The sequence below is a fragment of the Phallusia mammillata genome, chromosome 1, assembly GCF_965637545.1.
Source record: "Phallusia mammillata chromosome 1, kaPhaMamm4.hap1.1, whole genome shotgun sequence".
Lineage (NCBI taxonomy): Eukaryota > Metazoa > Chordata > Ascidiacea > Phlebobranchia > Ascidiidae > Phallusia > Phallusia mammillata.
Genome location: NC_137252.1, coordinates 34,101,747 through 34,117,214, shown reverse-complemented (window position 1 = coordinate 34,117,214; position 15,468 = coordinate 34,101,747). Strand labels below are relative to the sequence as shown.

The 15,468-nt window shown below is 38.2% G+C and overlaps 3 protein-coding genes across 5 annotated transcripts; 1 reads left to right on the top strand and 2 right to left on the bottom strand.

Moving 5' to 3' along the window:
- Window positions 1-641: 641 nt before the first annotated feature.
- Window positions 642-2,343, bottom strand: LOC145232629 (uncharacterized). Of its 2 annotated transcripts, none has more exons than XM_080097294.1 (4): window positions 1,975-2,338; window positions 1,688-1,903; window positions 1,269-1,475; window positions 642-868 (listed from the first exon to the last, which is right to left on the bottom strand). In XM_080097294.1, exons 1-4 carry the CDS (start codon window positions 2,137-2,139, stop codon window positions 680-682), a joined length of 777 nt encoding a protein of 258 aa, XP_079953420.1. In that variant the 5' UTR covers window positions 2,140-2,338; the 3' UTR covers window positions 642-679. The 2 variants fall into 2 exon arrangements, with proteins under 2 accessions (XP_079953420.1, XP_079953428.1); XM_080097302.1 differs by having other exon boundaries at window positions 779-868; window positions 1,252-1,475; window positions 1,975-2,343.
- Window positions 2,344-4,971: 2,628 nt separating this feature from the next.
- LOC145209112 (uncharacterized) lies at window positions 4,972-7,223 on the top strand. 2 transcript variants are annotated; one of them, XM_080079359.1, is made up of 4 exons: window positions 4,972-5,573; window positions 6,042-6,257; window positions 6,353-6,559; window positions 6,863-7,223. In XM_080079359.1, the coding sequence occupies exons 1-4, from the start codon at window positions 5,538-5,540 to the stop codon at window positions 7,058-7,060; spliced, it is 657 nt and encodes a 218-aa protein (XP_079935485.1). In that variant the 5' UTR covers window positions 4,972-5,537; the 3' UTR covers window positions 7,061-7,223. The 2 variants fall into 2 exon arrangements, with proteins under 2 accessions (XP_079935485.1, XP_079935484.1); XM_080079358.1 differs by lacking the exon at window positions 4,972-5,573 and adding an exon at window positions 5,580-5,798.
- Window positions 7,224-7,626: 403 nt separating this feature from the next.
- LOC145211730 (uncharacterized) lies at window positions 7,627-14,863 on the bottom strand. The gene is made up of 9 exons (XM_080080059.1): window positions 14,755-14,863; window positions 13,674-13,980; window positions 12,807-13,523; window positions 12,152-12,399; window positions 11,504-11,747; window positions 10,619-10,808; window positions 9,275-10,297; window positions 8,459-8,783; window positions 7,627-7,826 (listed from the first exon to the last, which is right to left on the bottom strand). Exons 1-9 carry the CDS (start codon window positions 14,861-14,863, stop codon window positions 7,627-7,629), a joined length of 3,363 nt encoding a protein of 1,120 aa, XP_079936185.1.
- Between the last annotated feature and the right edge of the window lie 605 nt (window positions 14,864-15,468).

Sequence of the window (15,468 nt, the reverse complement as noted above, 5' to 3'; positions counted from 1 at the left end):
CACGTCTATTTCCGGCTTGGTGGCATTTTAGCTTAATAGTGCTGCTACAGTTTGTTTTACCAAGCGAAATAAACTCCATTCACGCCAGTGTGCAAAGACAACTTTTAGAATGCGCTGAAACACTATAACGACAACAGCGATTGTTGAAGTGACTGCAATAAAGGGTATTCGTTACAGTCCAAACACTATGGGACTCTTGTTTTTATTTGATAAGTCAACTTTTCGAACATATGGTTTGTAAACTGTTTATCCAGCCAGTGTGGCCAATTCAACTTTTTCCATAGACCACTAAAATATTACACGAACTTTTTACCGAATAGTCAGTAAGTGAATTCAAAATGACACTGATAAACCATAAATAACTATCTGTATAAAGACCCGTAAAGCATTAACCCTAATTTAAAGAATAATTTCATCACATGGTAATCAAAGCGCGCGCTTGTTTTAATGGGTAATTTAATCACATGGTGTCACACGGTTTTAACACCTTGGTAAGTTCTTCGCATGGTAGTTACATCGCAATATCGAAAATATGTAAATTTTCTTATTTGTCACTTTTAAACAAGTTGTGTGCTTGTTTTTTTATTAACAAAATCCACAAGAATAGTCGACTTCTGTAAATTAGATTGTACAATAGCCGATTAAGTTGTAGCCTATATTTGCAGGGTTGTTAATTATTTTATGGGTATTTTTTCCAAACTTGAACTTCAGAAATAGCCAATTCAAAGTTGCGAATCCGGTATTGCAATGCAAATGGGATTTCCTCTGTCTGAATAAGTTCCATTTTGTCAGACAGAATCTCCTTGATAGTTTGTGATGCTGTAACCGTCTGTCCGTCTTTGTTCAAATATCCACCGAGCCAGTTCTCCTAAATTTGTTACCCGTTAATAAGTAACATTATTGCGGGTCAAGTAAGGCTTGATTGGTTTTGGTCAACAATTCGACTCAGCAAAATGAGTGTGCGCACTTTGTCAGAAATTTGTGATTGATGAAAAAGTCATTACGGTTCGACCTCAAGTGATTTTTATACGACACACTGTGACATGCGTCTACTTTTATAGAACAGGCACGTAATACTGATCAGTTTGTGTAAGTAATAAATCACTCATTCAGATGCCACTTTTCATCTCTCTTTGTTTAAATGGGTTATAAAACAGAATTTATGCGAATTATTGATTGCTTTTTAAGTAGGTCATCTTTCATAAGTAATATATATCTTATTCTTTGGCTTTATCTGGCTTTGCTGTTTACTTCGAACTAAGCCTTACCTTTGGTGTAAATGGTTCCAAAGAGCAATGAGGAGACGCAATCACACAGATACCACGATCGGCCAAAAGGTCAGGAATTGTTTTTAAAACTTTCTTCGGGTTCTCGAGGCGATCGAGTACATTGCTTATGACCACACAACCGAACGTTCCAATGTCAGAAGGCAAAGCATGAGCATCTCCCAACATAAAACTGCACTTGCTTCGGTCCTAAGGGAAGAAAAACAAAACTCATTGGGTTTAAAAGGTTGATGGGAAACGGTTTTCGAAGATGTACCAACCCTGGTAGTCGCAATTTCTTTGTGCAGAATTTTTTTTTTTAAAGTTTTGTATTATTTAAAATTGGTTGATTAATATTTCATTCCAAGCAAGAGACGAATAAAAAGAATTGAACCTCTTCTTGACAGACAAAATCAACTTACTATGGAATCTGGTATCTCAGCCATCATTTCATTTTCAAGTTCTCCCTCTTCACAGGAGTAAATTGTCGCTTTTCCGTTTTTCTTCAATTCCTCACAGAGTTCAATGAAACCTTCGGAACAATCGAACCCAACAACCTCATCAAATTTAGCTGCCAGGTTGAACGTGATACCACCAACATTGCATCCAAGATCTAAAGCTCTTTTGTTGGTGCACGCCTGGGTAAAAAATAATGACTAATGACTAAGCAAATAAATAAATTGAACAAACTTTTCTTGTGTCCAGTTACCTCATCAACAGCATCAATTGACATCTTTGAAAGTTTCTCGATAAATTCGAAATTTTCTGCTGGAAGAAATTTGCTCCAACGCTTTTTAAGGTAACGGGCACCGTAGTGCATTCCAGCATACTGGTTTAGCCAGCCTGTGTGTTGTTTAGCATAAAGTGACTCCATTTTTCCACTAACTTATAACGACACTGTACACAAAATGGAAACATGCTCATTTTTCAAAGCATTTAGAGAATTTATCATAGCACCATGTGCAGTAGCAATCTGTCGACCTATTTAAAGAAACTCTAGCTAAAGATATGATATGCTTTGTATAGCCCAACTGTAAATTATTTTCTTGCTTAAAAGTTATTTCACTTGTAAAAACAACTCCCGCCTTGCCACGACAAGTGGTAAACAACAACTTACTGTTCGTCGCGTACCGCGTCTTTAAGAAGCTCGTAAACCTTTTACTTTGCCTCCGGTCAGTTAGACAAACAACTGCTGACCCGCTTTTTCATTTGCTCTGTTTCTGTTTGTAATACCTCCTTCATGTGAGTTTAAATCTGGTCAAATCCGGCCGTCATGCACCGTTTCTGACCCACGTCGTGTTTGAGGCTTTTACTATGACTAAGCACTAACAAACTTGCACGAACCGATACAAGAGTTTGACAAGTTTAACTCATATGGATGTGATCACATATATGACTTTATAGATGCGCACAATCTGAGTTTTAGACGAAAACGGAACTTTTGGTATACTACGGTTAAATTTGTATGTGGCACATCTAACGCTGCTCACAGTGGTCCTCGGTGTGCTCAGGGGAACTTGTGTGTATTATTGGACAATGGAAATTCTATGCTGCGCAAAAAACTGATCGCTTGTCTATTCGCCCTATCGCAAAAAATAAACACTACGATGACTTGAGAGCCGTTGAACAAACCGTGAAGGTATAGCAGAATGTTTGTAAGTTTGTTCCCAACTCCTACAACACAAGCGCTTAATTTGTTAAATGAATTTCATAAACGACGATTTCATGCCACTCAAGCTGTAACGTGGGTCTGAATCGCAGAAAAACGGAATATGGTTTTAACATTACAGATTTTTTTAGTTTGATAGAAGTGACAGATACATCTGTAACCATGAAACCAAATTAACAAAATGTAAAATTTGATATCGCCCCCGTTGAAGAACCCTGACCTAAACCAAATACATTCAAGAACATCACAAATACAATACAGTCCAAACAATCTAACTGATATAACATAAAATTATTCACCACAGCAAATTTAATGCATACACCACAGACTTAGAGATACTGCTGAAACACTAACTAGCCTATAGCCTATACGCAGGGTTGCCATCGACTTGAAACCAAAAATAAGGACAATCGAAAAATCAAATTTTCATACGTAACAAAAACAAGCGTTTTTGAACAAATCTTTGCATTTATACCAGCCATGACATTTCATATGCTATATTTTGGCCAGAAACAGTCTGTTCCAGCAACCCCTTGTCCGGAGAAAATGTTTCGTGCATCTTACAACAGCTCAGGTCTAGGTTTACTTTTACTTGTAGCAGGAATTTGACTCATAATTGTTGAAAATAAGACAAAATAAGGACTCAAGTCAAAAATAAGGACATTTCTTAGAAATAAGGACAATGAACTTTTCTAAGACATAGCCCTTCAAAATAAGGACAAATCTTAGAAATAAGGACGGTATGGCAACCCTGCCTATACGTGTGGAAACAAAGGAAACCGTGAAAGCAGGCCACACTTGGCTGGCAGTTATGTCGTAACAATGGACTTATGGTACAATCTTAGAAATAAGGACGGTATGGCAACCCTGCCTATACGTGTGGAAACAAAGGAAACCGTGAAAGCAGGCCACACTTGGCTGGCAGTTATGTCGTAACAATGGACTTATGGTACAATGGTAGCAACGGCGGGAATTTTTTTTGCTATTGTGGAGCGTACTGTCCGTTACAACTACAATTTGACGCTGTAAGCAAGTAGTGGGGGATTGCGGCAGACTGTGGCCGCGGGCCACATTATCATGTAAGACCTGAAACTGTCTGCGGGCCGCTCAAAACCCCGTCGCGGGCCGGATCCGTAAGTTTAATTCGTCATGTCGAACTCTTGCAATTATTGCATAATACTGCAATTGTTGCATAATAATGATCAAAGTTATGTCACAGGAGAACTGGCTCGGGGGGTATTTGAACTAAGACGGAACTGAGATCACTGCTTCGAAAACTATCAGAGACATTTTGTGCAAAAAGATGAAATTGCTTGAGGTCCAAGAAATCCCGTTTGTGAATCAATACAGAAAACGGAATTTTGAACTGGCTGTATCAGAAGTGCAAGTTTGGAAGAAATGCCCCCAATACAAAGATTTTGCATCATAATATACAGTTAAAATTCATTGTACAACTTGTAAATTGTGAATAAAAATGTCAAATAAATAATATAGGCGTATTTTGATAAAAAAACAAAACAACAAGCAACATCGAGACAAAAATGTTGATTTTATTGCTAAGTGCTGCAATGGAACAGATTCAGAAGAACGCTAAACACAGACGACGGATGGTTACATTGACATCTGATAAAGCCTGTAGAATTGTCATCCGATCTGTTGCAGCCAAGTTCCGAATAGTGCTTCAAGTTTGTGTCGAAAAACACACAAGGGCCAGATCGATTTTACAAAACATCGTAGCACCTGACAGTCACCTGACAGTCAGTAAAAATCCTGGATATGTGGGATTAAGTATCGGTCCGGTTGCGTGTTGCTAATCGCATTTAGCGAGGTGTGCTTGATTTGTCTTGCCTATGACAATGCTAATTAACGACTGAGCATGTACCAGACATTGCCGTTTAACATCAACATATCTGCTTCAAGTAAACATCGGCGAGCACAAACTTTCACCGGAATTTTCCTGAGGCAATATCTTGAACCCGTAGGTTTTTATGTTGCTGACTACCAACACTAAACCATGCAGTTCATTTCGAAATACAAAGCTGAAGTTTGTCTTGCACGACAAGACAAATCGTTTTGTCGCATTCCCAGGAAACCGCGCCGTGTGAGAAAAAAGAAACTGCTTGAGTAGCAGATGTTTGATAAAACTTTTAGAAAAAGAATTAGCCCTGAACCAAGTGGAAACCAGTCTATGTTGAATTACGCGACACAAGTCAAGGAAAGCATTATTTGGTAGTCGCATTTTTTAAAAATAGATGCGAACGATTGATGAAAAGTTGTCTTTGTGAATTATTACGATTTTATTTTCATGTTCTCGCAGTTCGGCTGATGCAGATTGGTACCCAGGGCACGCATTGGTGCAAAGCACTTATACATTCGATCAGCGACTTGTTTTAACTTTTTGGTTTGATAGCTGTTCCCAAGCTAAAACAAGACTCCCCAAACTTCATGTAAGATGTCGGTAATTGGTATTAGATTGTAAAAGGTGTCCTGATCCTGCTGTACAACTTCAGTACCTGGTGGGCATGTGTGAAGACGTTGTCCATGGGTGTTGAACCAGCAATAAAAAGGAGAAAAATGTGTTTTGTAAATATTTCATTTTCATCATGAAGTTTTTTATCAAAACATATCGATCTGTTTTAGTAAGTAATGAGGAACTGAATCCGACTTGTTTTTGTGTAGTTATGTTATTGATGTTGATCATGGAGTCTCTTTATGTTAAAAACCATATGGACTGGTTAAACCTGTTCACAGGAATGCATTATGGCGCCCGCCACCTCAAAAAGCGTTGGAGCAAATTTATTCCAGCAGAAACTTTCGAATTTGTCGAGAAGCTGTCTAAATTGTCTCTTGATTCTGTTGACGGGGTAATTTTTATTATTTAACTTTGTTTTGTGTTAAACCTTGTGCGTCAAACCTTGAAAAGACCGTTTATTAAATTAACCTTAAAGGGACCGTTTATAAAAAAGGCGCAGGATTACCTCGATTCCAATGTACTCTGGTGCCGTTATCGCTGGTCTACATAAAACAAACGTTAGGGTTGACCCGGATATTGAACATTTTTCCGTGTATTGTTAATTGCTGATACAGTTTTCCATGTTTGTACCCAGGCGTGCACCAACAAAAGAGCTTTGGATCTTGGATGCAACGTTGGTGGTGTCACGTTCAACCTGGCAGCGAAATTTGATGAAGTTATCGGGTTCGATTATTGCAAAGGCTTCATTGAGTTTTGTGAAGAACTGAAGGAAAACGGAAAAGCAAAAATTTACGCTGGTGAAGAGGGTGACTTGAAAAAAGAAATGCTGGCTGAGATACCAGATTCAATTGTAAGTTTGCATCTGTTTGCGAGTTGTGATAGCAGGCTCAAAAGAACCTTTACTTCATTATCATGTATTTGACTAAACATACATAACTTGTTTAGGACCGAAGCAGGTGTAGTTTTCAGTTGGGAGATGTCCAGGCTTTGCCTTCTGACATTGGCACGTTCGGTTGTGTAGTGATAAGCAACGTGATTGGGCGTCTTGAGAACCCAATAAAAGTGTTAAGGAACCTTCCTAACCTTTTGGATGATTATGGAATTTGTGTGATCGCGTCTCCACATGACCCATTGGAAGATTTCACACCAAAGGTTGTGTCATAAGCTTTGTTAAGAATGAACTGTGAAACTCAGTCAAGTCTGTAGCCTCCGCAATACAATAAGCACGAAACGGCAAACTGCATACTGGGTTTTTAAAATAACCAGCATCAATTTAAGATTTAGGCAACTCAATCAATTTTCGCCTCATTTTAAAAATAAACAAATGCTAACTTTTGTTGCTAATATTTGCGTAAATTCCATGTTAATTTCGCAACTTGCAACATGCATTATAAAATATTAGGTAGCTAAAACACTGGTGTATCACGTTGTTAACAAAGTGCTTAACAAATTTAGGAGAACTGGATCGGTGGATTTTTAGACAAAGACGGACAGACGGTTACAGCTTCACAAACTATCAAGGAGATTCTGTCTGACAAAATGGAACTTATTCAGACAGAGGAAATCCCATTTGCTTTGCAATACCAAGCTCGGGATTTTGAAATACTTATTTCAGAAGTTCAAGTTTGGTTGAAGTCGCCCAAAAAGTCATAAATTTTCTTGTTATCAGCAAGAGGACAGAATTGCACACTATGATTGATAAATTTGTTGATTTTTTGTCTTGTACGGCAATTGTTTTGACGATATTTTCCAAATCAAATACGCATTTCGAAGACTCCGTTTAGGTCAAAATATAATCAGCAAAATTATTACGCCATTTAAAATTGTTGATTTTATCCGCCTGTCTGTAACCATACCTCTGAAATCAGATTGTTTTCGGTTTCGGTACTGCGTAAACTGTCGCAGTACTACAATTGATCGTGGTTTAAATATATTTTATTCCAAACTATCAAACCAGCGCTGGGTTTGTCATTAATGCAAAAGGTCGAAAATCATCAGCGAAAACGTTTAATTAAATTTATGATAATTCATTGTACACGAAACAACGGCATTGCAAAACAGGAAATAATCAGTGTCGACAACAGCTTTCGCACAAACCTAAATTGAACACATACACTTTATAGAGCTCTCCTGGCAATTGTATTTTTGTAAAAATAAAATTGCCAAAAAAGCTCCATAAGGCTAAATTTAACATGTTAATTACTCATCAATGTAAAGACTTATTGCCAAACCAACAAAGCACAATACAAAGTCAAAAAAATAATAAATTTCGTCGAACGACGACTAGCGCCGCTTGTGGTGGTCATCATTGCAGATGTCGTGTTTAACTCGTTTCCATTTGATAGAGTTGTCGTATCGGGACGAGTAATAACTCCGTCGAAGCACAAATACTCGCTCGGAATGTCTTCAATTGGCGTACCTAAAAAATAATTTTATCGGTTTGCTTTGCATAACTAGTATAACTTTTACATTTTTTCACTCAATTATATAGTTACTAGCGCACTGTTACTTAGTCACTCAATCAACCAATTACTTACTCACTCACTTACTAACACGTTGACTCATGCAAACTTCCCGACTCACCCACTTAAACAGTTGTACCGAACCCGTCTAAAATGGTTCGGGCCGAAACCGAATATTCGGACATGAGGCCGAACCGACAATCCTGTTCTTATGGATGTTTTCAACTGAATTGTGTGTTGTTGATGCAAGTGAACTCAATCATGACAAACCAAAATCGCTTTCACAATGCAGACGTTTTACTAAACTTGTACTATTTTGCAGACCACGTGATTTGTATTATGTAGATACAACAATTAGTTAATTTATCAAATTTCGTATTGGCGAAAATGAAAGTTTAGGCATTAATTCCATACAATCAATAAGTTCGGTTTCGGCCGAATTTTCAAAAAAGTTCAGGCCGAAACTGAAACATCTAAAACAGCGTATTCGGCCGAAATCTTTCGGCCAAACGAAACTTCGGTGCATCAGTGCACTCACCCAATAAACTACTATTCACCACTCACTTGATCCTAAAGTAAACATACATACCTTTAAAGTAGACAGGATCGTAGCAAGATATCGCGAGAGAATATGCAGAAAACCTGCTTCCATTTCCTTGCAACCATTGTTGATAATCCAGAGAGGAACAGTTACAAACCCATGGGTTTCCCCACATAGAAACGGATGACAAAGTCAGCGAGTCAAAACTTTCAAACCACAGCTGATCAGGGAAAGTGAGCAGGTTTTGTGAAAAATCTAACGACTTTATTTTTGTGAGGTTTGCAAAAGCATCAGAGGCGATGCTGCTTATCGAACATTCCGACATTTTTAAGCTGGTGAGATTTGGAAGACCAGAAAATGCTGCGGTTTCAATCTAAAATCGCAAATGAAAAATTTGTTACTCAATTTGTTACTTTATTACAGATACAAGTTAGCAGACCCTGCAAGTTTTGCAACGCAATTCGATCGGTGATCGTTAAGACGCAACCCTGGCCAATAATTTATCGCCTAACAGTTACTGAAATGTCCAGGCAAAAAGACAAGAACTGTTATTTGTTGTAGCCTCGTCTTAAAACAATTACTATTTTATCTTAAAAAAAATATTTCCATTGATTATTACTTTGGTTTCTAAGTGTTAAAACAAGGCGACAAACAGGTAATATGACATGAACCCAATACACTGACTTAAAAAGCAACTTGATCAAAAATCAAATGCCGCGCAGTTTGCATGAGGTAAAAGCGTTTTGTTGTAAACGTTTTAACAATCTCTGTTGTGACAGTCAATACAAAATGAAGATTGTTAAAAACAATAGCGATTGTTTAGCCGAATGCAAAATTTATTCAGTGGTTTTCCAAAGACATTACCTTACGAAGCTCTTTCATAAAGCGTAGACTCAGTGTGCCCAGGTTCTCGTGGTAAGCAATATCTTCTGTGCGGATTACTTCAAACCGGTTCGAGTCCAAAACCAGACTCTTTAACTCGGGCAAAAGCTCCAACACTCGCGTGGGGAACTCCTTAAATGCGCAATCGTTCATTATCAGACTTTCAAGGCCGGGAACCAGCGACAAAAATGAACTTTCACCGATATTTTCAACGGAGGTGAAGGCAGCACTTAATGACTTCAGACTTGGCAAGTAGTCTTGTGATAGATTAAGAGAAGTTGTATTAACAGCAAGAGAAGTAATAGGATTGTTGTCAATATAAAGGCTGTAAAGTTTGGTTAAAGGTTCAAAGGATTCAGCTGGTATCTCTGTAAAAGAGTTGACGCTCAAGTCAAGAGTCACGAAACTGGTTGAGTTTCTGAAAGCTTGTTTAGAAATGAAGGAAATAATATTGTCGCCCAGTCGAGCAGTTTGGAGACTAGGTAGACCCGCGAAAGCGTCGTCTTCAATGCTGGCCAACACGTTTGTTTCCATATTTAAAAGCGTCAGTGATTCGGACCATAGAAATTTTGAATTCAATAATTGAAATCTGTTGTCACTTAAATCGACGTTCACCAACACAGGCAAGTTTAAAACTGAATTCGGCGGGATAGTCACAATTCGATTATTGGCAAGATAAAGAACTCGTAACTTTATGAGAGTACTAAAAGCGTTTTCATGAATCTGGCTTATGATGTTGGAAGCTAAAACCAAAGTCTCCAAGCTCACAAGGCCGGAAAATGTGTTATCACCCAATTCTGACAAACTGTTTTTCGATGCGTCCAATGACAAAAGTTTTCCTAAGTTCCGAAAAATTTCTCCGTCCAATGTTTGAAGCCAATTTGAGTCAACTCTCAGTTCTTCTAAGTTTGTTAAGTTACGAAACATAGCAGAATGGAGTTCCTGTATCCTGTTGTTTTGTAGATACAACTGCTTGAGTTGTGTAAGTTTCGCAAACTCTTGTTCCTGCAAAACCGAGATTGGGTCAATTTGGTCAAAATGGTTAAGTTTTTACCAAATATTTTATGATTACGAGCCACGTACAAATTTCGATTGGACTCAAAATAGAACTATTTATTTCAGGAAAGGGTTTAGTTAGGATGGTGCTGTGTAAGAAAAACACAAAACATACATTTCATGCACACATTTTCAACTAACTTGTGTACGTTACTGGAAAAATACTGCCTTAAAATGTGTATTTACTTTATGACATTTTACAATTACTGAAAATTTAGACTATGTTTCAACGTATTGCGTTAAACGTAATTAAACAATACAGAAACTTACATCAAGGCTTGATATCTGGTTGTTCGATAAGTATAGCACGCTGATAGCGTCCATGTCAAGCAAACTTCTATTCAGTAAAGTCAGCTGGTTGCCATCGAGTCTGAGTTCTTGCGCTGTGTTGGGCAGATTTTCCGGTACTTTTGTAAGTTCGGCTTGACTGCAATCTAATCTCACGATGCTTGATGTGGTTCTGAGGAAATTTCAAGCCTGAATTAAGCATTTTAAATCCTGTATGCGTTTTGCTTTTAGCTAAACTTAACCAAAAGCCATAAATGACAGACTGCATTCGCTTTGTGTTTGTATCTGATCTTTAAATATTGTACTGGTAAATTAAATGTTTAAAGCGCTTAGAAATATTGAGTAGCTGGCCAAATGGTTGGCGCCGACTTTACATATTTTCACGGTTGTTAGTCAGTGCCGAATTAAGGGTCTGCTGGCCTGTAGGCACATTTTATAAGTGGCTCGAAAATCAGGGTTGCCAACTAAAAATTAGAATTATCAGTGTTGCCAAATCATTGTCACAAAGACAATGATTGGATTTTTGGCCTGGATTTTTGACTAGCCTGTAGATAGCACGTGCCTACTTTGCCTAATGGTTAATCCAGCACTGTTGTTAGTTCTAATCCCACCTCTCTTGCGTTTACAAGACCGTAAGGAGGCGACAGTGTTGTAACTGCAAAGTCTAAGACAGGACTTGGTCGAGATGCCTGGCGTGCATTACCCACATACAGACATACGAAACTGATTGGGATTCGTCCTTGAAAGTATCCCGGGTTTCGAAAGTGTGTAATATGTTGTCAGAAAGATGGCCAGATTTAACCAGCAAAGTGCAAAGTAATACTGGACAAGCAAACAATGTTACTAACCAAATTTTCTATCACTTACGGTTGAAAATCGTTGTCAAGACAAAGGCATTCAATTGGACAAGAGCTTAAACCGCATGTTAGTTCTTCATTGGTCATCGACATAAGGGATTGGTCTCGCATAAACCTTGGTGTGTAACAAAATATGTCGTCAGTAGACGTGATGTTGCTGTATTGTTCCGTACCAAGCCAGTCGCGAAAATCCTGAGCGCTGCAGTCGCAGAAGAGTTTGTTGCCAGAAAAGAGAAAGCTTTGAAGGGTTTTATCTGCAACGGTAGAATCTTTGTAAAAAGATTCAGTTTGAATCGTAAATATGTTTATACACTGCGTAGTGATTGAAGCTAAAATAGGTGTTTTAGAAATTTATTTTTATCCATATATCCAGGTAAACTTTTTCAATGTGTTACCCCTGTGTCAAGTTTGATAGTGTCTGTGTTACCTTTGGGTTATGTCAAGATATCGAGTTTTGTTTTTTCGCCGATGTTTCATAGAAAATTCGCGAACATATGCTTGGAGTATTGGTAGCAAATCAAGCATATTTCAAGAGATGGATTTTAAATTACCACTACGCGTTTATATATATGGTACGTTTTTACCAAAACCCAACAGCAATGCTGCTACCTACCGACAAAAAATTAGCCAACTAAAAGTCGTTTAAAATAGTTTTTACCTTGAAACCATTCTGAATGGCTGGTTTGCAGAGCATTGTTGGTGAGGTCCAATTCTGTCAGACTGTTTAAACCCACAAAGGCGTCTTTGGCTATGTTTTGTAATTGTTCATTGTCGGTTACTGTTATGGATTGTAGGTTTCCAAACATTGCAAAAGTCCTGTCTTCGATTTCTTCAAGTAAGGACGATGCGCGGATTTTTAAACTTTTTAATGTCGGTTTGAAAACTGGTAACGACGACGAAGCGAGTCTAAAAATTTGTAAAAAGTCTAGAAACTGTGTTACAAGTGTTGCCCGCGTAAAGCACATTAACATTAGATATCATAGATTGCAAGTTTCAAATAGGTTATAATAACAATAAAAATTTATTGTACTTGCATCTCTAAGATTAAGTGCAATGAAGGAGATTTGCCGAACTGTGGTAAAAAAATTCTACGGATTGCCATTGAATTTGAATTTATACAAAAACCTTGGCAAAAAAACCATGAACGGTTTAATGCATAATAGATTAAAAAAAAACAATAACAAAAAACAATCCATTATACTTGTGTGTAACGCAATTGTGATTTTGTGCACTTGAGTTTCTTATCATTTGCCGAGTTGTTTACGATAACAGCCTTTATCGAGACGAAACAATTTTACTTTTAGCCACATTACCTAGTAATTAAGTTCCCATCAAAAACCAATTCTTCCAAAGCCGGAATATCGTTGACGGCATGCGGCACTTCACTAAGTTGGGTGTAGGAAAGACGGAGGGTTTTGAGCGCCCTCAAACGGCTGAAAAACGACCCGGTTTCAATTGACATGATGAGATTTCGCTCAAGTGACAAATACTCCAAGTTCGCCAGAAAATCGTGCGGTAACATCGAAGGGGCTACTCCTATTCTGAGTAGGTTCTGGTAATCGGCTTCAAGGTGCTTTAGTGAAGGAGCTTCGACCAACGCGCGGTACGGAAAAGCGACTAGAGAGTTATAGGATAAGTAGAGGTGCGTTAAAGATTGGGGACCAACGAGCGAACGTGATTGCAGTAGCTGAATTCCGTTGTAAGAAATGTCAAGTCTCGTTAAGGCTGGCATACCAGATAATGTGTTGTTCGCTAAAGTGGTCAGCGCACAGCCCGAAACATTGAATATCTCTAGTTTGGATAAGTTAAGTTGTGGTACCGAGTTTATTCGCCAGTGACCCACAAACGACAAAACTTTAAGCGTTTCCCTTACATGCCGAAATTGGCTGTCTTGTGGGATGAAAGCAAAAAAGTTGTTGTCGAGATAAAGTTCTTCCAAGCTATTTAAACCAGCAAGGGCACTTCCCCCAGTTCCCAAGCTGCTAATGATATTAGTAGTAAGGTCAAGCACTTGAAGTGAGGACAGTCCATTAAATATGGAGGAATATAGGTCCTGAATTCCGGCTTCTTCTAAACGCAGAATCTTTAATTGCAGCATCGGTTTCTGGAAAATGTCCGAGTCGGCAGGAGCCCATTGGTTCTTTGACATATCCAGTTCTTCTAAAGTGTTGTTTAAAGTTGCAAAAGTATTATTTCCGACTTCTGTGATTTGGTTTTCTCGTAAGTTTAAACTCTTCAAGCTCTTTAAGTGCTGAAAACTGTTTTCGTCCAACTTTGAAACTTCGTTTTGGCTTAAATCTAATATCTCCAGCAAGTTTAAGCATTGGAATGATTCGGAATCAATGTATTGAATCTGGTTGTTATTCAAGTATAGGATCTTTGTTGGGCAAGGGAGATACGGAGGTATTTTGTGAAGTAAAGCATCGGAACAATCAACCAACCCCACAGACTCATCGCATTTGCATATTCCCAGACAAGTTGTCAACTCTAAAAACAATAGATATAGTTACTAGACGCCACATGTTAATTTTACTGTGTAGGTTTACCCCTTTATTAACATTTTTTAGGTTAAACACGATTTGAATTGGTATTAAGCCACGAATTTGTGTTGTTTAAAAAATATTTTATAGTAGTACGTAACTTTACCCCAGACAAATTACAACAAAATCTAATGGTCAACAGTCACTATGTTGTATAACACTTCAGGTATTTGGGCCCAACATATTGGATCCCAAGCAGCTAATGGCACCAGGCCTAATTTGTTTAAGGCAGGGATGGGCAACCTTTGTTACTGTAGGGCCAATCATGAATATCAAAATTGGATCGCGGGCCGCACATGTGTATAACACAAAGAGATTTTGCTGTCCTTCTTACCAAATATGCTTAACTACAAGTATAATTCGTATTTGATTCAAGCCACATTTTGCGAGATCGCAGAAAACTAGCATCAGGCGCATTAATCATCTCAAAAATATGTAATAATTGAACTCGTTTGCCAGTATTTTTGAAATCCAAGCCTCTCTGCGGACCGCACAACCTTTAATGAAGGGCCGCAGGTTGCCCACCCATGGTTTAAGGCTTGAATTAGGGCTTAGAACATTAAAAAAATACAACTCAAACTCTAGTAAAGTGTACATTTGCGCCTGATTTAAGCCAGATTTTAGTCAACAAGCTCGAACCTGACTTAAAAAGTCCATCCCGGCTTACAACTCTTACCTAAACTAGCTATAAGGCTTTAAACAAAATAAAGAAATACAATACCTTGATTGATGGAATCAATACCATTCCGTGGCGACTGTTTTTCCACTACAGAACTCGAATTGGAAGCTCCAAGCAAACAGAGCAAGCAACAGATAATGGTGTCTCTCATTTTTACGAGTAGTCTTTAAATCAGTTTCAACAGCAGCAACACATTACGAATGACGACAAGTGTACCTACAATCGGCGCAAGACCAATATTTGTGTTTCATTGCAGTCAAGCGAATAAATATGACAACCAATATGTGTCAATATCGGCTAAGTGCGGCTGCGGTTAAAAATTAATCAGATTGATAACAGATTTTACTTGCTGTAAGTGTAATGCTTCTGGCCTCGTTTTATTTTGTTTATTTGTTATTGTGTTTTTTTCGGGGCACAATGCACTTTCATTGACAACATTTTAAACACTAACATACATGGGCGCCGGCAGAAAATTTTGCAAGAGGGGGCAAATTTTGGCTGATACTTTACCGCATCAAGAATTTGTTACATATGAAGCCATAAATCGTGTACTTCACAATTGAGTTGCCTAAAGTTAAAGCATTGAGCGACGTCACAAATCGCCACGCTGCCACTTTAATTAGGTTTGCTGCTAAATATGTTAAATTGAGGTACACTGAAATTTCAAGGGGGGGCAAGTGCCCCCTCTTGCCCCTACGTGGCGGCGCCCATGCTAACATATGGTTTTACTTGAAACGCAAAGCAAACTTAATTAAA